Source organism: Populus euphratica, unplaced genomic scaffold (genome assembly GCF_000495115.2).
Source record: "Populus euphratica unplaced genomic scaffold, PopEup_1.0 scaffold25.1, whole genome shotgun sequence".
NCBI classification, from domain to species: Eukaryota; Viridiplantae; Streptophyta; class Magnoliopsida; order Malpighiales; family Salicaceae; genus Populus; species Populus euphratica.
This window is the reverse complement of record NW_011499851.1, coordinates 1,840,486-1,862,369: the sequence shown is the minus strand read 5'-3', so window position 1 is coordinate 1,862,369 and position 21,884 is coordinate 1,840,486. Positions and strand designations below refer to the sequence as shown.

Genomic DNA, 21,884 nt, shown 5'->3' with positions numbered 1-21,884 from the left:
TTTGATTATTTTTATGATTTTTATTGTTATTTTTGAATTTCATGCTTTTTATATATATAATTTTAGATTCTAATTTTAATTTTTAGTCGAGGTAAAGTTCCTGACACCTTATAAATCTCCTAGAAAGAACTTGAGGATCGTTATTCCAGAGGAAATAAAACATGCTGACTGAGTTTATATCTCCGGTCACTTTCGCTCATTAAAATTATTGTGTTGTTTCTTTGCTCGTTGCTTTTCACATAAGATCTCGAACCTAAAATTCCAAGCATGTCTCGAAGGAACAAGGAGAGAAATCTAAGATTAAAAATGCATACATAATTCTGACTCGCCTGAAACACCAGCAGGTTTTTGTAACAAACTCGTAGCCCTGCATAATCCTCAATGCACCGAGGGTGCTGGAAAGCGGATAAATCTGCTCAAACTGTTTCCAACACTGTTCAACTCAAATCGTACAATACATAAATTGACATCTCACTCATTATCAACATTTTCTTGCTATGCAAGTTGATTACTTCTTTAAAAAGCGCGAAACACCTACTACTATTCTTTTGTGTTCAAGCGGTCTTTTAATCAACCAAACTTTTAAGAGGATATGACGAGGCACTGCATTCATGTTTCAGATTTTATAGCACAAGTTGCTGAATATTGTAATGCAGTTGGAAAGCATCACGTCATCATTGAAGTTGCAAAATGTCTTTTCATCCATTCAGTCATCTTAAAAGAGTTGAAAAATACCTTTTTGCGTGGTAAAGTGTCAACAATCACACTGCTGAAGAATTACGGTGGAGAAGAAAATACAAAGAACAGGGTGTCAAGAGTGTACCTTGCACTACTGAGATGATAAATCCTACCAGGATAACAATTAACAAAGCAGTCTACCTCTTCAAAGTTATGCTAAGTAAATCCGGATTCACTCTGTTGGTTTGTTGAATTAATTAATTTTAATGGCGCTAGGCACATCCCAAGCAGAATCCCATATTCAAAGTGTAGACAACAATTCAGCATTCCACGCAGTTTCATACAAAACAGAAGATCATTTCCCAGAAAAGCTAGTGGCTTTTGAGAGTGATATGAACCAATCAAACAGAACAGAACATACCAGAGACAACACCAGTTGCTTCAAACCCAAGAATTATCAAAAGCAGCTGATGTGATTGCCTGCGAAAACTCCTCGAAACTTATTCTTCCATCCCCATCCGTGTCTGCCTCCTTGATCATCCCTGTCAACTCCTCTGCGGTAAGTGCATGCCCTAGTTTTGCCATCGAATGCGCCAACTCGGCTGCTGTAATAAACCCATTACCATCTCTATCAAACATCTTGAACAGATGCTTTAGCTGCTCCTCACTATATGGTGACTTCTCCGGAAGCAGCTCTGGTGCTACCAGAGCCACAAACTCTGAGAATTCAATTAAACCGTTGCTGTTTGTATCTGCCTTCTGATTTAAGGTTTCAAGCTGATCAGGACGAGTTTTTAGTCCTAAGGACCGCAAGAGCGAGCCTAACTCGAGCTGCGTTAAGCTTCCATCATTGTTTCTATCAAAACAACGAAATATCTCACGTAGCTCGGCGATTTGCTCATCATCGAGCTTCACAGCTGGTTTCTTGATGCTCATATTGTCAACAAAAAACAAAAAATCTCTCTTTTCTACTCACTTTCTTCACAGCTTGTATCTTTAATTCTTAGCAAATATGATCAACTCACTATCCAGCTATTTGTTGGAATAGTAGTGTCCTAACGCAAAAGGCTATATATAATAACATTTGAACAAACAAGAAGAAAAGGGGCAAATATTTGGCAACTAATGAATGTCCAAAAATTTGCAGTATGAGAAATTCTGTCTGGATAAAATAATTTTCACCTCTTTTCTTGATATGAGGGTTCGAGTCATGCCTTTCGTTCTTTCATTTCCAAGATTGATTCACTTCTATCGTACTCCCTTTGCTCTCTCTCAACAAATCTCGGAGATGGATGACTTCTTTTTCCGTGACCAATAAGAAGAGATTTGAGAGATCCAAGATTGCCTTGATGATAGTTCTTTCTTGCCTCCACTTTAGATGGATCCTCAACCAACCCAACGAAGGAAAAAGAAAACCGCCGCCCGCCCCCCCCCCCCCCCCCCCCCCCCTTTTTTTTTTTTTCCTGACAATTAAATCAATGCTCTTCCCTTTGCTGGGCAATCCAAGCAAGTGGGGGTCTTTGCATACAGTTGGGAATGGAAACAAATCATATTTTGGCATTTGTCATTTTGCACCAATCAAAGATTTTGCCCATTTGCGCAGAAAAGAAAAGAGAAAAAACATTTTACTAAAGCAGAAATTAGATGCGGCGAGGATAAAGCGTGTAATGAGTGTGGATATGCAGAAGGAATGTGGGGGCATGCACCGAGGACGGTGATGTCGGTTCGGTTCGGACTTAAATTATTTGGTTTTGAGGACGACGCATTAATAGTATAATAATATTAATCTGTGGATTTTTTAAAGGACAAATGCAGTAATCCAACCTAGCTTGTCTGGGCAAGAAAATTTTAAATAACTAGACATGTTCGTCCTCAAGAAACAACAAGAACATGAAAAAAAAAGAAAAAGAAGAGGATGATGGACGACACAAGACAACAAATTCGTTCGTTCGATGTCATGGTTTGGTTATTTACTAGGCTCTGGCCGGCGCTTCGCCAAACAGAACAGAACAGAACATACCAGAGACAACACATCAAACAGAACAGAACATACCAGAGACAACACCAGTTGCTTCAAACCCAAGAATTATCAAAAGCAGCTGATGTGATTGCCTGCGAAAACTCCTCGAAACTTATTCTTCCATCCCCATCCGTGTCTGCCTCCTTGATCATCCCTGTCAACTCCTCTGCGGTAAGTGCATGCCCTAGTTTTGCCATCGAATGCGCCAATTCGGCTGCTGTAATAAACCCATTACCATCTCTATCAAACATCTTGAACAGATGCTTTAGCTGCTCCTCACTATATGGTGACTTCTCCGGAAGCAGCTCTGGTGCTACCAGAGCCACAAACTCTGAGAATTCAATTAAACCGTTGCTGTTTGTATCTGCCTTCTGATTTAAGGTTTCAAGCTGATCAGGACGAGTTTTTAGTCCTAAGGACCGCAAGAGCGAGCCTAACTCGAGCTGCGTTAAGCTTCCATCATTGTTTCTATCAAAACAACGAAATATCTCACGTAGCTCGGCGATTTGCTCATCATCGAGCTTCACAGCTGGTTTCTTGATGCTCATATTGTCAACAAAAAACAAAAAATCTCTCTTTTCTACTCACTTTCTTCACAGCTTGTATCTTTAATTCTTAGCAAATATGATCAACTCACTATCCAGCTATTTGTTGGAATAGTAGTGTCCTAACGCAAAAGGCTATATATAATAACATTTGAACAAACAAGAAGAAAAGGGGCAAATATTTGGCAACTAATGAATGTCCAAAAATTTGCAGTATGAGAAATTCTGTCTGGATAAAATAATTTTCACCTCTTTTCTTGATATGAGGGTTCGAGTCATGCCTTCCGTTCTTTCATTTCCAAGATTGATTCACTTCTATCGTACTCCCTTTTCTCTCTCTCAACAAATCTCGGAGATGGATGACTTCTTTTTCCGTGACCAATAAGAAGAGATTTGAGAGATCCAAGATTGCCTTGATGATAGTTCTTTCTTGCCTCCACTTTAGATGGATCCTCAACCAACCCAACGAAGGAAAAAGAAAATAATAATAAAGAAAAAACAAGAGGGGAATAAGGAGCCGAAAATTGAGAAACTTTGGAGATGCTTCTGTCTTAAAATGATGAACATGTAGTGTATGTTGAGACTTTTCGTAATTTTTGTCAGTTGATGAATAGTCAACACCAAAGACAAAGAAGCAATCCACGAATCAATAAATGGCGAATACAGATATTCCATGAACTTGGTTTTTATTCATTTATTTTGCTGGTTGCGAAGAAGAAATCCAAAGCGGCAAAAGAGGCAGCAATTCCGTGATTGGTGCAAGTCTTTTTTGCTGGTTTAGCTGCAGCGTCACATTCTCCTGGCTTTTGCCCCGCCCGCCCCCCCCCCCCCCCCCCCCCCCCTTTTTTTTTTTTTCCTGACAATTAAATCAATGCTCTTCCCTTTGCTGGGCAATCCAAGCAAGTGGGGGTCTTTGCATACAGTTGGGAATGGAAACAAATCATATTTTGGCATTTGTCATTTTGCACCAATCAAAGATTTTGCCCATTTGCGCAGAAAAGAAAAGAGAAAAAACATTTTACTAAAGCAGAAATTAGATGCGGCGAGGATAAAGCGTGTAATGAGTGTGGATATGCAGAAGGAATGTGGGGGCATGCACCGAGGACGGTGATGTCGGTTCGGTTCGGACTTAAATTATTTGGTTTTGAGGACGACGCATTAATAGTATAATAATATTAATCTGTGGATTTTTTAAAGGACAAATGCAGTAATCCAACCTAGCTTGTCTGGGCAAGAAAATTTTAAATAACTAGACATGTTCGTCCTCAAGAAACAACAAGAACATGAGAAGAAAAAAAAGGATGATGGACGACTATCAACAACAAATTCGTTCGTTCGATGTCTTGGTTTAGTTATTTACTAGGCTCTGGCCGGCGCTTCGGTTTGGATAAATAATAAATAATTACATTAAAAAAACATAAATGTTTTTATTTGTACATGCATGCGATGAAACATTTAAATTGATAGTTATAAACTTGATTAATAAATCAAAATAAATTAATCAACCGATCAAGCAAATAAACATTAAATTGATTACCTTACTTAAAATGGTCATCTAGTTAAATAATAAAACATTTTCACCGATTTAGGCCTGGAGGCTTGTGTAACCCTATCTTAAATATGAAAATAAAGAATTGCCAAAGAGTTAAATTGAAAGAAAACTTCAACGGAGTGATATGAAAAAACAACAACAATTATAATAAAAAATTTTCATCAATTTAGGCTTCTATAACCCTATCTTAAATATAAAAATAAAGAATTGCCAAAGAGTTAAATTGAAAGAAAAAATCAAGGGAGTAATATGAAAAAACAATAACAACCTGTATTAACCTAGGTTAACATACAAAATTTACAAACAAGAATACAACTATAATATATTAACCCATATGGATAGTTTGTATTTCTTTTTCATTTCTTTATTCTCTTCTTGGTTGGACATTTGTTAGGTTTTAATTCACCACAACTTGGGTTAAATCAAGGGAGTAATATGAAAAAACAATAACAACCTGTATTAACCTAGGTTAACATACAAAATTTACAAACAAGAATACAACTATAATATATTAACCCATATGGATAATTTTTTTTTTCATTTCTTTATTCTCCTCTTGGTTGGACATTTATTAGGTTTTAATTCACCACAACTTGGGTTAAATTTAGAAGTAAATAAAAGAATTTAAGCTAAAAGGTTAAAAATATATCATATTATATTATATTAATCGCAATCAACTTTAAATAACAACTAAAATTTAGAGTCCAATTCAAAAAATGACCCGCATAATTCTTTTAAAAAAGTTGAAGTACGAAATTTGAAGGAAAAAACTAGGAATGCAAATTAAAAAGAGAAAGGAAGAAATATTTGCAAAAAATAATAATTGAGGTGCTTCATTGTTCATCATATTGTTTTTCAATTCTTTTAGCAGAGAGAATAATAACCAGCTTTATTTCCCATGCTCAGCAGTACGAAATTTGAAGGAAAAAACTAGGAATGCAAATTAAAAAGAAAAAGGAAGAAATATTTGCAAAAAATAATAATTAAGGTGCTTCATTGTTCATCACATTGTTTTTCAATTTTTTTAGCAGAGAGAATAACCAGCTTTATTTCCCATGCTCAGCTGCAAGTTAAATAAAAATAAAATAAAATTAACATGACAAATGCAACTCATATTTTTAACACTGACAAAAGAGAGTTGAGAATGAATTGAATATATATATATATATATACACTGACAAAAGAGAGTTGAGAATGAATTGAATATATATATATATATATACACTGACAAAAGAGAGTTGAGAATGAATTGAATATATATATATATATATAACATTCGATTGATAATAAGGGCAATGATTCAATGAAAGATTAAAGCCATCCTTCAAATCCTTCTTCACTTTCAATTTAGATGAACTGACTTCTATATATATATATATATATATACTGACTTCTATATATATATATAATTTTCATTTTTTTTTAATTTAGATAAATTGACTCTCATCTTTCTTCTTTTACTTGTTAACCAAACAACTAAAATAATGGCAAATCATCCATCCTCCACCTATTCATTCTTCCTCGCACAATTAACAGCCAACAGTCAGAGCATAGCTACTCGATAACTGCTTGGTTAACGGCGACTTATGCATCCCCCCGTATAGGTGCCATTTCTTTTTTACATGTATATGAAGAAAAAAATAAACCTATTAAAAAAAAAACAACACTAATTGACTATTTGTTTTTGTACTGTTGAAAAATATTTTTATAAAAAAATGTTTTTTTTACTTAAATAAATTATTTTACACAGAATTTAATGTTTTTTTAACACAGAATCATGTCTAAGACTTAGCTCTGGAGACTTCAAACGATAACGAAACTACACTAGAAAGATCTGTTCTAGGCATTGCATAATTTTAAAATAGTTGGCAACTGTTTATTTTTTTACCACCAAGAAAACAAGAGTTTTGTGAAGCAAATAAACAAAACTGTTGAAATCCTCAAACCTAAGTCAGCTAAATGAATGTGATACTATTTGTGTTTTTAGAGTTAATAGGCATCTAGAATTCGTTTATCAGTACCAAAGTCCTATATTTGGCTCAGCAGACAACCATACACATGATAGGCAGCCAATCCATTTGAGTACTGCCTGCCCATTTTCATTTTCATCTTAATCTCTTAAAACTAGAGGATGTTCCCATACACCTCCTGCCTAATTACAACAGCTATTAGGCATTTTAATATCATCCTTTCTAATAGTAATTTTACTTGTATTCCACTCAAAAGTAGAGGTACTCGTTTAGAGAATGTGTACTCTTACAATTATATTGGATCGGGAAGTAATCTCTTTTTCTTGGCCTCCCAGAAACTACAATCTAAGCATCTTCCTCGTCATTTAAGCCATTCCCTTTTCTACAAGGTCTAGTATAGAAGAGAAGACACTGTATACCCCCATTATATAGCACTTTGCAGAATGTACCTGGCTAATGGCTACAGTTCTAGAAGAGGACTTCCTTCTTTAGCAAGAACAAAAAGACCACCATCCCCTCTTGAGATACGGAGATCCTCATCAAGGTAGGTAATAAGAAGCCAGGAGCTTGCTTGTTGGCCTGGAATGGGCACCTTAAGTGGTGGCTGGCCAGAAATGGTTCTTCCAATATTTGCTGCTGCCTCCTGCAGAGGATTGAGAGATTGCTGGACAGGAGACAAATTGATCTTTTGCCCAAATAGTTCAACATTTTCTGGGAGACCTATGTTGGAATTTATTTCCGGAGGTTGTAGTGTACCTTCCTTAAATTCAACCTGAGCATATTGAAAGTAGAGGAGACTAGTAAGGTTTAGTTAAATCCTTATGCCAGAAAGTTCAAAGGGGGGAATTTGAGAACCCAGCTCTTCACAGCAGGGGCCACAAAGCTTAAACTAAAACGGTATCTTTCCAATGCAATAATTTCTTATGCTTTCTTAAGAAGATACTCTATTACTGTATTCTTCTATTTTCTGTTCCATTTTTTTTAACATCAAAAGCCACACTGTTTAGTATCTTTCCATTTTTTTTTAACATCAAAAGCCACACTGTTTCAAAAGTTTTAAGAAGTACCTGTATTCTTGAAGGAGTCCGAACGTCAAAAGTTGCAGATGCGCTAAAAGAGAAGGTAGCAAAAGGGCTTGACAATGTAGTTTTGTTCACAATAGATAGATTGCTGGAATCAATTGTTTGAGATATGCTTTTCACTTTCAATAAAGGTGTAGCACCTGCTGCCAACAGTGGCAACAGTTCAGAAAATGCAGTATACCTGTCAGTTATAAATCCAAATTAAATAACAGATTCATAATTAAACAGAGTGTAAATGACAAGAAAATGTATGAATTTTGTCAATTCATCAGGGTGCTTGCTACAATGTTTTCCTTCATGTAATTGAAATCACCAGCAAAAATTTGCATTTACACAAACTCTCCGGAAGCATACAATAAAGCCACAGTTCCATCCAATTGTAATCCTCATACATTTCATTTTGTACATGCCAACATAAAGAGTGGCAAAGAAAGCAGCATTATTTAATAATCTTTAGGACAAAAACAAAACACACATTTTATGTGGTGTACTTTCAACAAAAGATGATGCTTCCTATTGGTTCCATACAGATGGGCACGCTGGTCGTATTGTGCAGCACACAAATCGATTAAGTCCGTGTAATTTTGTCAACAGAAAAAATGACTATTTGTTCTTTTCATTTCAAGCATCATAGAAGATTCAGAAACCAGCTCTCCATGGTACGAGAATCCCAATTAACTTGTTTCCATCAGAAACTCTATTCTATAACTTCAATCAATTTCCAATGGACTGATTCAAAGTGCCCCTAATTAGAACCCCAAAGTTGAATTATTGTCAATTCAATAAGCATTTGAGAACAACCAATAAGTCTTGGTATTCAATTTCATCTTAATTTAGCTACCAAACCCTCAATCTCGACAATAACTAAAGAATACATAGATTCCAAAGCCCAAAGTAGTCTCCTTTCCAGCTATAAATTTCATTTCTACTAAACAATTTATAAAAACACGCACAAAAAAAAAACATAACATGCGATAAAAAAACACTTCAAGAGTTGAATTAACTTCGATAAACTAACAAACTTACACCAAGACCCATTTTCCATCGAGCACACCAGTAGCATCCACAGGTGCCGAAGTCGGGTTTACAGCCTCCAACTGATTAACCAGCTCTAAAACTTCAGCCCGGATCTCAGGGGTCGCCCGAAACCCAAATTCCGTGCCGTAGACCGTATCTACCAAACACCTCTTCAAATCCTCAATCCTCCTATCCTTCTCCACGACCACCGCACTGCTGGTACTCGGTGCCGCTGCGGTGCCATTTCCCGAGGCAACAAATTGCTCCCCCCACTCGTCATCATTTATCGGAGGATCCGAGTCCGCGTCTTTCTGGTACTCGGGCTCGGGCTCTGCCTTCTCACCCCACTCGTCAGTGATACTTACTGGAGTCGGGTTTGGTTCCGGATCCGGGTCAGATGACGGAACAGAGGAGGAGGTGCGTGTGCGGTGGGTAGGGAATCTGGGTTGTTTAGTAATTTGGGGATGGAAACGGAGAGTTTTAGAGGATTTGCAGGAGAAAGACAGGGATGGTAGTTGTGGGGATTTGGAGAGAGGGAATGGGTTGTTGGGGTTTGTGGAAGACGAAGGGGAGAGGAAGAGGGAGGAGTGTGAGGTGAAGAAGAGTGCCATTTTTATTTTTTTTGAATTTTTGTGTGTGTGATTTTGAACTTTGGTGGGATTTCTAGTCCCAGAGGATAATAAAAAATTTGTTTTTCTTTTGGCGTTTTCGGATTCGGAGTCCCATTATTAATTTATTATTGTTTTGTATTTTCTTTTTAGGTTACGAAAGATCAACTACCGTTCAAGACGGAAACAAAACATGTTTGAAGTACAAAATTATATAAAAAAAATGATTATTTTAATTATTTTTTATTAAAATTAAATTTTATAATATAAATGATTATTTTAATTATTTTTTTATTAAAATTAAATTTTATAATATAGTTTAATTTATTTTTTATAAAATTTTATCTACTTTATAATTCATGTTATATATGGGATAAATTAACTTGAATTGGTTTATTTTAGTTTTTTTAATTTTATTATTTAATATTAAATTAATTAAAAATTTAAAAATAAAACCCTACCTGGGAAAGTAATATTATCAACACTCTTTTGTTTACTGATCAATTTTGTTTTTTCTTCTCCAGGTCTCTGTAAAAAATGTCCTTTTAAGAAATAATAAATAAATAAATAAATGGTATTTGATTCGGAGAGGAAAATCTCCCATAAGAGTATCATATTTTTAAACCTCTACATTATAATTAAATTTAATTATAGTGTTTAATTTAAATTTAATTGATAAATAAATTGAGTTTATGTATTTAGAAAAAATAAAACTGAATTTATTTTATTTTTTATATTACTCTCATCATTTTTATTTTGTTCCTTCAAATATTTTTAATAAAAAAGATAGGCAAACGAGTATTTTAGGGAAGTTGGTTTTAACATTGGTTTTTTTTTTTCTAATATAGTAAATCATAGAGATTGACATCTAATTTATTTTTGTATAATTTCTAAAGATTCAATTCTATTTAAAATTCAATTTTTTTTATATTTTGTAGTTAATGGAAAACAAGCTTTAAATAATGCAAAACCACTCACGGTTCTGGATAAATGAAAATCTTTTACAAGACTAATAGTGATGATTTTACCCAGTCCTGTAGGAGTTAATTGAAATTCCGGATTATAATGAGGATGGGATGGTTAAAGTTCGATATTTTGTCTTTGGAAATGGTGCCACGGGGGATCCAGCGATAGATATTTTCAAGTCTTGTGGCTGCCATTATCTTCTGATTACTTGTCGGCAATACTTGTAAGCAGAGGCGGAATCAAGGGGTGGCAACCAGGGGCCCGGGTCCTGCAAAACACCCCTAGAAAATATTTTATATTTTTTTTATTTAATATTTAAATATTATTTTATTAATTATTTTTTAGTCCAAGTTATTAAAAAAAAACCTTTTCAATTTAATTATTTTTTTTACTATTTTTCTATCTTTTTTCTCTAGAATCCTAGTAAAAAAAAAATACTAATGTAAAAATGTTTAAATAAAGCTTAGAATTAATTCAATGCTCAACAAAATAAGGTAATTAGTGATGAGGTTAAGAATTTGATAAGATATATATATGCTATTTTTTTTCTAGATCTACTAGTTTTATTTTTTTTTTATTTCTTGTTACAGTGAATTTAGTTTTTTTTAATAAATTGGATATACTTTATGGATTTGTTTTTTTATACTTGAATTTTTTTATATTTTATTTTTAGTATAATTTTCAAAATTATTAAATTTTTTCTCACATGTACCTTACTATCATTAGGTCTAATGTATAATTTGACATTATTTTTCTAGCTAAATTAAGTTCTTTAAAAAATACATATCTAGTTTTAATTCAAGTTTTTTTCTTTAGAAACCAATAATCTTATTTTTTATATTTAATTTACTTTTATATATCAATTTTTTTAATATGTTAATTTTATTTTTATATATTAATATAGTTTACATATAAAAAATTATATCTTATTATATTAGTTTCGGTCCTCTTCATTCAATTATCCCAGCTCCGCCCTGCTTGTCAAACTGGTGTGTGTGTGTGTGTGTGTGTGTGTGTATATATATATATATATAGAGAGAGAGAGAGAGAGAGCGGGATAAAGTGAAAGAAAGGCAGCTTGCGCTATACTACGAGATTATTTTTTATTTTCATCTTGATACCAGTAATATCCAAGATTTAAGTTTATTTTGGATCATGTACCGTTCATGACATAAGGCTATCTTAAGTCTTGCATACGACAGGATCCAAGACAATTTGGATCCTGCACCAGATTTTTGTACACTGAATGATGAAAGGCTATTTGGATCCTCTATCTTGGGTCATGCACCAAGTAGAAAACCAAGACTATTTTAAGTCATGTAACTTGTAGGATCAAAGTCTATTTAGATCTTGCCTAATTAAGATCCAAAACTATTTTGAATCCTGCAGTCTGGCTTATTTCAATGTCCTGGTTTAATAGTCTTGATACTAACAACCTGAACTAATTAATTATAATTAATTAATGTTTTTAATTATATTAAAGATTATAATTTTTAGAATACAAATAATAATATTTTATTATATTAGTAATAATATTAAACTTTTCTGATCAAAGTTTATACCGTAATATTTTTTCAATTTTTTTAACAATAATAATAATGATAATTGTTATTATATTTTTTTAAATTTTATTATATTCTTAATATTAATACTTTTAATTACAATAAAGATAATAATATTTAGATTACAAATAATAATATTTATCGTATTAATAATAATAATATTAAATTTGCCTAGTCAAATTTTCTACAATAATTTTTTTTGAAAAAATTATTAACAATAACAATAACAATAATTGTTATTATATTTTTGTTCATTTTTCTTTTCTATAAGGTCTGCCGATTCAACTGTGCAATTCTCTAAACCCAGGGGTTATGAGAACAAGCCTCGGCAACTAGGTCTACTCCCAATGCGCGTGTCTGTTGGGCTAACGCTTAGAGCTGCAAACCCTACCACATGGGTTTGTAGACCCCAAGCTCGCAAACCTACTAACCCACTTGCCTTGGGGTTAAAGCCAGGCAAGTGGGTTTGCTCCTAACACCTAGGGTTGGACAGACCTTGCGCATGGTGTATGCATGTTAGGGTCTCAGCCAAACCTAGCGTCAGGTGGTTGTAACCCAAGGCGTCGCTAGGTGTGCGTGACCTACCCACCACTCAGGCTTGGCAGCCCAAACACCAAGTATCTGCAACGCTAGAGGGTGTGCTTCTAACTAAGTGTTTGGAGCCTGCAGCCTCAACATGCTCCAACCAAATAATACAATCTATAATGAAAGTACTTACAATCTATATTACCCACACTACAGTGTAAAACAATGTAATTCATAATAAAAACATTAACAGTATACAATAACTCGTGCTATAATAAAACACTGATTTCTTCTAGTTATAGTTAATATACACACACATCGTCTCATATTTATTGGCCTTTTTCAATTTTGAAAAGTCAATAAAAAATAATTGTGGTCAATCTTTTTTTATTATTTCTACGAGTTTAAAATTAAAAAAAAATTAAAAAAATTAAAGTTTATACTTTTTTAACTAAAAAAAACTAACGAACATTTTATTGCATGTACCTTTAAAAAGTCAAAAGGGCCATTTATTGGAATAGAAGAATCACTCGATGCATGAAAACAAATATTAATTGATTTGTATTTATTATAATATATTTTGAAACATGTGGGATTTTTATTGTATATTTGTCATTGTATGAATTTTTTTTTTAGTTTAGTTTCTAAACTTTGTTTTTGGATGATCAAGTCTTATTCAAGGAGCAATTGATTTCAAACTCTTATGAAATGGTGGGATTGAAAGAGAGGGAATGAAAATGAAAAACAAGACAAATATGGGTGACATGTCATAAATTTTGAAAATATTTATTTTGGTCCTCTAACTTAAACAATCATGTAAATTATATAATTTTGGTTCCTCAAAATTATTCTAGGTCTATTTTGGTATAAAAGTTAGTTCTTGTTATTTTTTGGTTCCTAGTTGAGAAAGGAGAGAGCGGGGATTGTCAAATTCCAGCAATAGATAAAGAAACTTATTGATGACATCGATTTAAACCATAAAAAATGAGGGACTTTTGTGTCAAATTATTTCAATCAATGAAAAGAGTTCATATTAGATATTTTTATACCTTAAAGTTGGTAATAAAACAAATATGAGCTCGAGTTGATTTTTGGTTATGGGTTGAGTTAATTTTTTAGGGCCATGAGTGAGTTTGTCATGATTTCTAAGATGTTTTATAGATGCTTTAGATCAAAAATAGATTGCAAAACTGGTTTTTAGGTTAAAAGAGTATAGACCTTAATTTTTTTATTGCAATAGTGGTTGAAATCTAGACAAAACAGACAACACATCGTCTATTGCTGACATGATGGCCAGATCTAAGGCGCTTGGGTCTGACATGATTACCATTAAAAATATAACTTTAGAGAATGCAATTAAAAAGAAATAAAATGACGTGAACGATTAAAAAACTAAAAAAATAGACAAAACCTCATCTTTTTATTTTGTTTGGAGGCCCTTTTTTAAATAATATTGATTTTTTATATATTTAATTTTTAAAGAAGTTTTTTTGGTTCATCTATGATTTTTTTTTTATCTTTTATACATATAAACTATATTTTTAAAATAAAAAATATTTATTTTCAGATGATATTTTTAATATGTATAGCCTTACATGTTATTTTTTTTAATCCACTTAATTTAATGTCTTATTTTTCAAAATTAAATATCTTAATTTATATTTATTCCTTAATTTTTTAAGTTTTGTTTTTAAATATTATTAATAATTATTTATTTATTTAGCACTACATGTAATTCTTGGTTTGTTTAATTACACGTGTGCAAAATTTAAAATCCTATATACATATATAACCTCGGCAGAGCATAAACAACCACTCTAGTTATTATTATCACTATTTTAAGAAGTTGGTGGTTTGCTTTTACTCGTGTAGCAAATTGCAAAGATATTTATGTATAAAGTAGCTTTGGAGATATCTTTAACCAAACTCAAAACTTCTTCTTTTTTTTCTTTTTTTTAAAGTATTAATACCAATCTGAGCTTCAACTCATTAAGCAAGATCTATTCTTTAACAAGCATATAATGCAAGAAAGTTTTAAAAGGAAAACGACAATAATTTGCTGGGTTAATTATATTGAGTTTCTTATAGTTTAACTTCTGTTTTTTTTTTTTGCTCTATCTTTGTTTATTTGTAGATTACACTTATGTCCTGAAATTTATATATTCATAACACTTTATATATTTATTTTAACATGTAAAAAAAATCAATTTATTTATAAAATTATCATTATAATTTATCTAATAACTAAAAAATCCTTGTAGTATTAAAATGATAAAATTACCGTAATTATTAGGTTGCCATTTTTAAATTCTAACCACCTAGAATTTAAAAGAGTTTTTAATTGAAAAAACGCCAATATCATTAGAAAATGAATGGCATGGCTCGTGGCGGTTATAAAGGCATGGAATCTTGTTGATCCCATTTCCATGCAAAAATATAAAGCCCACATGATAGAAAACTAAAATCATGTTTAATTCTCGGACCAAAGCTAAAGGGTGGCCTGGTCCCTCCAGACCCTCTCCATTAACACAATAAACTCTCTGTTTAGTCAGTTTAGATTGGCTGGGGAAAATAATGGAGACTCTCGTGGACCCACTTGGCTCTCAGAATTGACGGCTATGATTTATTCACCCTTCCTTTGACTTTTCTACTAGCTTTCTATAGCTAGCCTCTTGCCTCTCTCCGTGCATTGACTCTTCTAACCCAACCCAACGCTCCATCCAATCTTAATTACAGCCATAGCAAGTGGTAAGAAAAAAACGCACAGAAAGCCACAACGCGTTCTCGTGCAGTACACGAACCAATCAAAAGACAGACTCACTCACAAATGCGGCAAGTTCACGTTGGGAGCGTGAGATGGGAAAAGGAAAAGGTTTGACTTAGGGATTCTAGCTTCGGGGAAAGAATCAGTATCGGTGTTTGGTGTCAAATCCTAAAAGAGGAAATCCCAACATTAACCCTATATACGGTAAAAAGATAAGGCAGCCAATTTTTGACGAAGAACCAGGGACAGAGGGAGAACAGTACAGGAAGTAAAGTAATAAGCAGACAAGTGAGAGAGTGAGGCTTTTGGAATCAAAAGGGGAGAGATTTTCTTTCAAACTCTTCAATTCCCAAAATTCTAAAGATCACGGCGAATATATTGTTGTTGGTGGTATTAATTCTCACCATGTCAAATTTGAACTCTTTTCCGTTTCATTTGTTTGAAGCTTCCTCTTTCCTTTTTTGTTTTTTCTTGACAGCTTCTTTGATTCTCAGTCTTCATGGCGGTTTCTGGAACTCATAGTTACAAGCCTTTGAATTTCATTTTTTCCACAATTTATTATAATTAGTTTTTTTTTTTTTTTGTCTTCATCAAGTGAGAGGTATTATATACGTTGTTCAATTGGGTATTAGAGAATCGTCACGGCATTCTCTTGCAATTCAAACCATTTTCTTAGAAGATTTTAATTAAGCTTTCATATTTCAGCTTCTTTCTTTTAGCATATATGTCTTTTCTGTGGGGTTCTCGTTGTTTTAATGGTGTTACGGAAGCCATAATTAGGTTCGATTGAGGTTCTTTTGCACACAAGGATTTATCTTTTTGCTCGATCATATTTTCATTTTTGGGTACACGCTGGTCTTTAATTCTTGATAAAGATTTTCCCCTTTTATGTATAACAGGCACGACCAAATTTATATGAACAGACAAACAACACCAGAACCTAGTTGGGAAAGAAAATCGGTTTCATCTCTTCATATTTCAAAGAACCAAGCAAGAATGTTTGGTGATTGCCAAGTTATGTCAAACATGGGAGGGAATGTAGTCTCCTCCGATACCATCTATTCGTTGCCGATCGAAAACCCTAGCTTCAACTTCATGTCAAGCATGCCTTTCCACACTCTCTCCCCCATTATCTCTGTATGTCCAGACTCTTTGATCTCCATATTTCTTTTATTTATTTATTTTCTGTTTTCTCTCTAATTTTTTCAATCAGTGGGAAATTAGTTTCGCACAATGTGGCTTGTTTTGTTTAGAAAGAAGAAAATGGGCTAGTTATGCCAGGCAAGGAGGAAGTGGAAAGTGGGTCTGGCTGTGAACAACTTGAAGAGAAGTCAGGGAATGAGGAAGAGAGCAGCGAGCGACCACCAAAGAAGAAACGTTACCATAGGCACACTGCACGCCAGATCCAAGAACTGGAAGCGTATGTTACTAATTTTTGCGCATCTCTCTCTCTAATTTTTCTCTTTCTTAAATCTATGAAAGAATATATTCCTCTCATAATTTTTCTTTCTCGTGCATCAAAATTGCCATGCAGAAAAAGCTCTTTACCTTGGATTATCTGTTTATAAAATCAATATTTTCCCAAAAAAAACTAAAACCAGCACTCTCCCTTGATTTTCTATCTTGATGCAAAATCTTCTTGTTATTCTGTATGAAACAACCCCGTTATACATAGAAGAATTATTATATAAGCAAAATTGATTACTAACTTTCTCTCTCTAACCATTTCTATTAAATCTTATTCAAAAGTTCACCGTTTTTATCACACGATAAAAATAAAGGAAAGCTTGTTTTGCAGCATGTTTAAGGAATGCCCACACCCAGATGACAAACAAAGAATGAGACTCAGCCATGAACTTGGTCTAAAACCACGTCAAGTCAAGTTTTGGTTCCAAAACCGCCGTACGCAAATGAAGGTAAACATGGTTAATTACCTCTATCTTGGACCTTTCACTTTCTTGGAAACCCTTAAATGTCCCAACTCTTAATGAAGCCGTTGATTTTATTTCAAGAAGGCCCGCCGTCCATTACCAACTTTTTTACCAAGCCATCGTTATGAGCATTGTAGCAAAAGGATCGCATTTATAACCTTGGGCGACTGGCTCATTGCTTACAGTCTCACATGCACTGCCATAACTGGCTAGATATACAGTCTGTCTTCATTAATAACCCTCTGGAACATGTAATGAACCCTTACCTGCACATGTGCTTCCCAAAGAGGGCACAGCATTAATGCTATATGGGAGGCATCTAGTGCTGCAGCGTCAAAGTACGTCCACTAGTTTTCTTCGAGTCTAAGTACTAATGATGTTTGTGTACATTTCTTTTTCCTTCACCGAATTTACTAGGCACAACAAGACCGATCGGATAATAATATACTCAGGGCAGAAAATGAGAGCTTGCAGAATGACAATTACAGGCTACAAGCGGAGTTACGAAATCTTATGTGTCCCGATTGTGGAGGTCAAGCCATGCTTGGAGAAATTCCCTTCGAGGAGCTTCGACTTGAACATGCAAGACTTGTAGAAGAGGTGAAATCTTCAAATGTTGCTCTGAATATAATAATAACATGCCAATGACCCAATATTTAAACTTTCACTTTTAGCTGGCCAATTACTAAATAATCATAATCAAATAAATTGCAAATTCTAAACTGCGGCTGTTGATCAATGAATCTTCAATTACAATGTTGTTCAGTTGGAGCGCGTTTGTTGTTTTGCTTCAAGATATGGCGGCCGGCCAATCCACTCAATGGTACCGGCTCCTGCTTTTGTCCCCCCTTCCTTGGATTTGGATATGAGCATATACTCAAGGCCGTTTCCGGAGTCTTTGGGCACTTGCACTGATATGATGCCTATGCCTATGTTGCCAGAACCATCTTCCTTTCCTGAGGCTGGTATAGTATTAATGGAGGAGGGAGAAGGTGGTCTTGCAATGGGGCTTGCATTGTCGTCCATGGATGAACTTGTGAAGATGTGTCATGCAAATGAGCCTCTTTGGATCACCAACAATAAGAATGGAAAGGAAGTGCTTAATCTAGAAGAGCATGCGAGAATGTTTCCATGGCCTTACAATATCAAACAGAACTCAAATGACATGAGGACTGAAGCTACTCGTGATTGTGCTGTGGTTATAATGAATAGCATTAACTTGGTTGATGCTTTCCTGGATGCTGTAGGTCCCTCTATTTTAGAAGAACTTCTTTAAACTCATTACAAGAGTATCGAATCATTTTTCTTAATTAATTTGCAGCACCTATCGTTAATTATATTCTACAAAAGAGTTTTTTAAATACATTAACCATCTTATCATATATTTTTTAAAAAAAAAATTTTTTGTAAAGTTAATTTAAGCTGATGTTGATTTTGTACAAATTGTTAGAATAAATGGATGGATCTGTTTCCCACCATTGTTGCTAGAGCAAAAACTGTTCGAGGTATAAAAACAGGCGTTTGCGGTGCAAGCGGTTCCCTTCACCTGGTATGCATGGATTTGATGCTACAATTTTTTAATTCCCACATTATCTAGTATTTATTATTGAACACTGCAAGTACCAGAAATTTCTGTGATTTAAGCTTATTTTCTGTTTTCTAGATAGCTTAATTATTTGTTACTTGTTATCTGAGCAGATGTATGCAGAATTGCAAGTTCTTTCCCCATTGGTGCCAACTCGAGAAACATATTTTCTTCGCTTTTGCCAACAAAATGTAGAGGAGGGAACTTGGGCTATTGTCGATTTCCCCCTCGATAGCTTCCACGACAACATCCGACCTTCCTTTCCCCTGTATAGGAGACGTCCGTCCGGCTGTGTAATTCAAGACTTGCCCAATGGGTACTCAAGGGTATGCACTAGCCTAAATTTTATGCTTTTATTGTTTTACTTGTTTCTTGTTGGAGGGCCAGATGACAATCTTTGATAATCAAGCTCGATTCTCCATTAAGTTCATTTTCTTGCAACTTATGCCCTCGAAATTGACCAAAAGTTAATTTTTTACACTTGCACATTTCCATACAGTTGACATGGATAGAACATGCAGAGATAGAGGATAAGCCTGTCCATCAGATATTTAGCCAGTATGTCTATAGTGGGATGGCATTTGGAGCACATCGCTGGTTAACAGTCTTACAGAGACAATGCGAGAGGGTTGCTAGTCTCATGGCTAGAAATATCTCTGACCTAGGAGGTAAGAGGTTACAATTCTATATTTCTTCCACTACTTGAAATTAATTAAGTTCACCAATTGTATATATCAACTCAAGTATTAAGCTGCATTTAACCTTGTATTAATTATTTTAATATTAGTTATATAATTGTTATCGATTGTGGTGTTTGATACCCCATACCAGAAAGAAAACATTATTTCTCCTTTGCTGCTTCCTAAATGCACGCGTTCATGTTATAGCCAAAATTAGTTCCAGTATCTGCTTAACTTCATTAATTCTGAACACTTATATTCCTGGTATATATTCACAGTAATACCCTCTCCTGAAGCACGGAAGAACATGATGAGACTGGCTCAAAGAATGATCAGAACTTTTAGCCTGAATATCAGCACTTCTAGTGGCCAATCATGGACAGCTTTACCCGATTCCCATGATGGCACTGTTAGAATTATCTCAAGGGAAATCACGGAGCCTGGCCAGCCTAATGGGGTCATTCTCTCTGCAGTATCCACGACTTGGTTGCCCTATCATCACTTCCTAGTCTTTGATCTGTTGAGGGATGAACATCGCAGATCTCAGGTTCTAGTGGACGCCATAAAAAATACTCTTATATAGTTGATCTTCTACTCTCTGCACTTAAGATAAATTGTTTGTTTCTAATAATGATTCTTGTCATAATTAATTAATATGTATATTATGCTGTGTAGCTGGAAGTTCTTTCCAATGGGAATGCCTTGCATGAGGTTGCTCACATTGCCAACGGCTCTCATCCAGGAAACTGTATCTCTCTTCTTCGCATCAACGTAAGCCTTTTCTTCCCTGCATTTATAATCAATTTAATAATACATACATCATAATCAATTTCCCTCCTTTTTTGTTAGTTTTTTTATTACCAATAACATAAAAAGTAATAAAACTGCTGAATTAAACCTCTGTACTGAATTATATATATGCAGCAATAACTTTATCTGTATTCCATTAAATAAATTTGTATACTTGCATTTATGTAGGTCGCCAGCAACTCATCACAGCATGTAGATCTCATGCTACAAGAGAGTTGCACTGATCAATCCGGCGGCCTTGTTGTGTTCACCACCGTGGACGTTGAGTCAATTCAGCTCGCAATGAGCGGCGAGGATCCATCCTGCATTCCTCTACTTCCACTAGGTTTTGTCATAGTCCCAGTAGAATCCAGCAGTAGCAATGTCAGTGAAGGCAATTCAGTGCAATCTAATTCTGAGGATGGAAATGGAAATGGACATAACAACTCAGGCTGCCTACTGACTGTGGGTCTCCAAGCCCTTGCAAGCACTATTTCATCTGCAAAGCTCAATATCTCCAGTGTCACTGCGATAAACAACCATTTGTGCAACACAGTGAACCAAATCACTGTTGCTCTTAGCAACACCGCCACCACCACTAGCAGCTGCCTTGATAACGGCAATGCTGTAGGGTCTTGCAATGAGCCTACAGCTGCACCCAAACAAGTTTAGGGTTTTCGCCGTGCAAATTACCTTGATTCTCCCCTCTTCTATCTCTCTCCCAGAGACACTACTTGTGCATTTTGGTGGTTACAACATTGGACATTGGACATTTGACAGAGTGACTGAGGGATCATTTTTCGCTAATCCCTTTCTATTGGGTTTGTAGAGGGGAGATTTCAGGTAATTAGTAGGAAAGTAAAGGCTAGGATTGCAAATAAGTTACCATTACTGTAATGCTAGTAGAAGTAGTGGTAGTTCGGTAAACAAGAGACTGCGAAGCTAATTCGGTCAGTGGGGTAGATTTTCGGTAAATGGGAGATGAGAGGATGGTTGTGCCATAAATGGCAGAGATATTGGGCTGTGTAGAATAGAGGGATGATAGAGGGGAGTCAAGAGCGCACCAAGATGTGACCTTTGCTTCCTGGTAAGGCCTTTCTCAGTGTATTATTGTTATGAAGATGGGGCCTCACCAGTCAGCAAGGGTGGTGGTTCGGGTATTGACTCCCGCTTGCCGGTCTAAATTTTATGCTGTTTCGAATTTAATGCCACTGAATGAATTGTTTTTCTTTACTTTCTTCGTATTTCTCTGTTCTATTTATTAGTTTTAAGAGTGTATTTGATATTGTGGTTGTAATTTTAAAAAAGTTGTTTTATAAAAAGTATTTTTAGTTAAGGTTAATTTGAAAAAATAGGTGTTTTGTTAAAACAGCGATTGAAATTAAAGTTGAAGAAAAAGTAATTTAATGTGTTTGATTAAAAATGTTTTTGAAATTAAAGTTATAAAATAATTTTTAAAAATATATATTAATATTAATAATTTTAAATTTAAATAATATTTTATATAAAATATTTTTTTTATTTTATTAAAATATTTATAATTTAATTATGTATAAAATTTATTCGATAAGAATTACAGTTTTCATAATTTTTTAAGCATGTAATAAAAT

General features: G+C 34.3%; 4 protein-coding genes across 6 annotated transcripts; 1 reads left to right on the top strand and 3 right to left on the bottom strand.

Moving 5' to 3' along the window:
* Nucleotides 1-964: 964 nt before the first annotated feature.
* Nucleotides 965-2,069, bottom strand: LOC105121527 (probable calcium-binding protein CML11). Its single transcript, XM_011020204.1, has one exon. It carries the CDS (start codon nt 1,612-1,614, stop codon nt 1,120-1,122), a length of 495 nt encoding a protein of 164 aa, XP_011018506.1. The 5' UTR covers nt 1,615-2,069; the 3' UTR covers nt 965-1,119.
* On the bottom strand, nt 965-4,037 carry LOC105121528 (probable calcium-binding protein CML11). Its single transcript, XM_011020205.1, has 2 exons — nt 2,744-4,037; nt 965-1,111 (listed from the first exon to the last, which is right to left on the bottom strand). The coding sequence occupies exon 1, from the start codon at nt 3,244-3,246 to the stop codon at nt 2,752-2,754; it is 495 nt and encodes a 164-aa protein (XP_011018507.1). The 5' UTR covers nt 3,247-4,037; the 3' UTR covers nt 965-1,111; nt 2,744-2,751.
* A 2,854-nt stretch (nt 4,038-6,891) lies between these two features.
* On the bottom strand, nt 6,892-9,543 carry LOC105121526 (plastid lipid-associated protein 3, chloroplastic-like). Of its 2 annotated transcripts, none has more exons than XM_011020202.1 (3): nt 8,874-9,539; nt 7,833-8,028; nt 6,892-7,537 (listed from the first exon to the last, which is right to left on the bottom strand). In XM_011020202.1, exons 1-3 carry the CDS (start codon nt 9,473-9,475, stop codon nt 7,226-7,228), a joined length of 1,110 nt encoding a protein of 369 aa, XP_011018504.1. In that variant the 5' UTR covers nt 9,476-9,539; the 3' UTR covers nt 6,892-7,225. The 2 variants fall into 2 exon arrangements, with proteins under 2 accessions (XP_011018504.1, XP_011018505.1); XM_011020203.1 differs by lacking the exon at nt 6,892-7,537 and adding an exon at nt 7,547-7,673 and having other exon boundaries at nt 7,784-8,028; nt 8,874-9,543.
* A 5,982-nt stretch (nt 9,544-15,525) lies between these two features.
* LOC105121525 (homeobox-leucine zipper protein HDG5-like) lies at nt 15,526-21,505 on the top strand. Of its 2 annotated transcripts, none has more exons than XM_011020201.1 (12): nt 15,526-15,679; nt 16,189-16,426; nt 16,543-16,709; nt 17,088-17,205; nt 17,638-17,820; nt 17,987-18,463; nt 18,671-18,769; nt 18,919-19,131; nt 19,305-19,473; nt 19,764-20,032; nt 20,161-20,256; nt 20,464-21,505. In XM_011020201.1, the coding sequence occupies exons 2-12, from the start codon at nt 16,205-16,207 to the stop codon at nt 20,944-20,946; spliced, it is 2,496 nt and encodes an 831-aa protein (XP_011018503.1). In that variant the 5' UTR covers nt 15,526-15,679; nt 16,189-16,204; the 3' UTR covers nt 20,947-21,505. The 2 variants fall into 2 exon arrangements, with proteins under 2 accessions (XP_011018503.1, XP_011018502.1); XM_011020200.1 differs by having other exon boundaries at nt 15,526-15,696.
* The last annotated feature ends 379 nt before the right edge of the window (nt 21,506-21,884 follow it).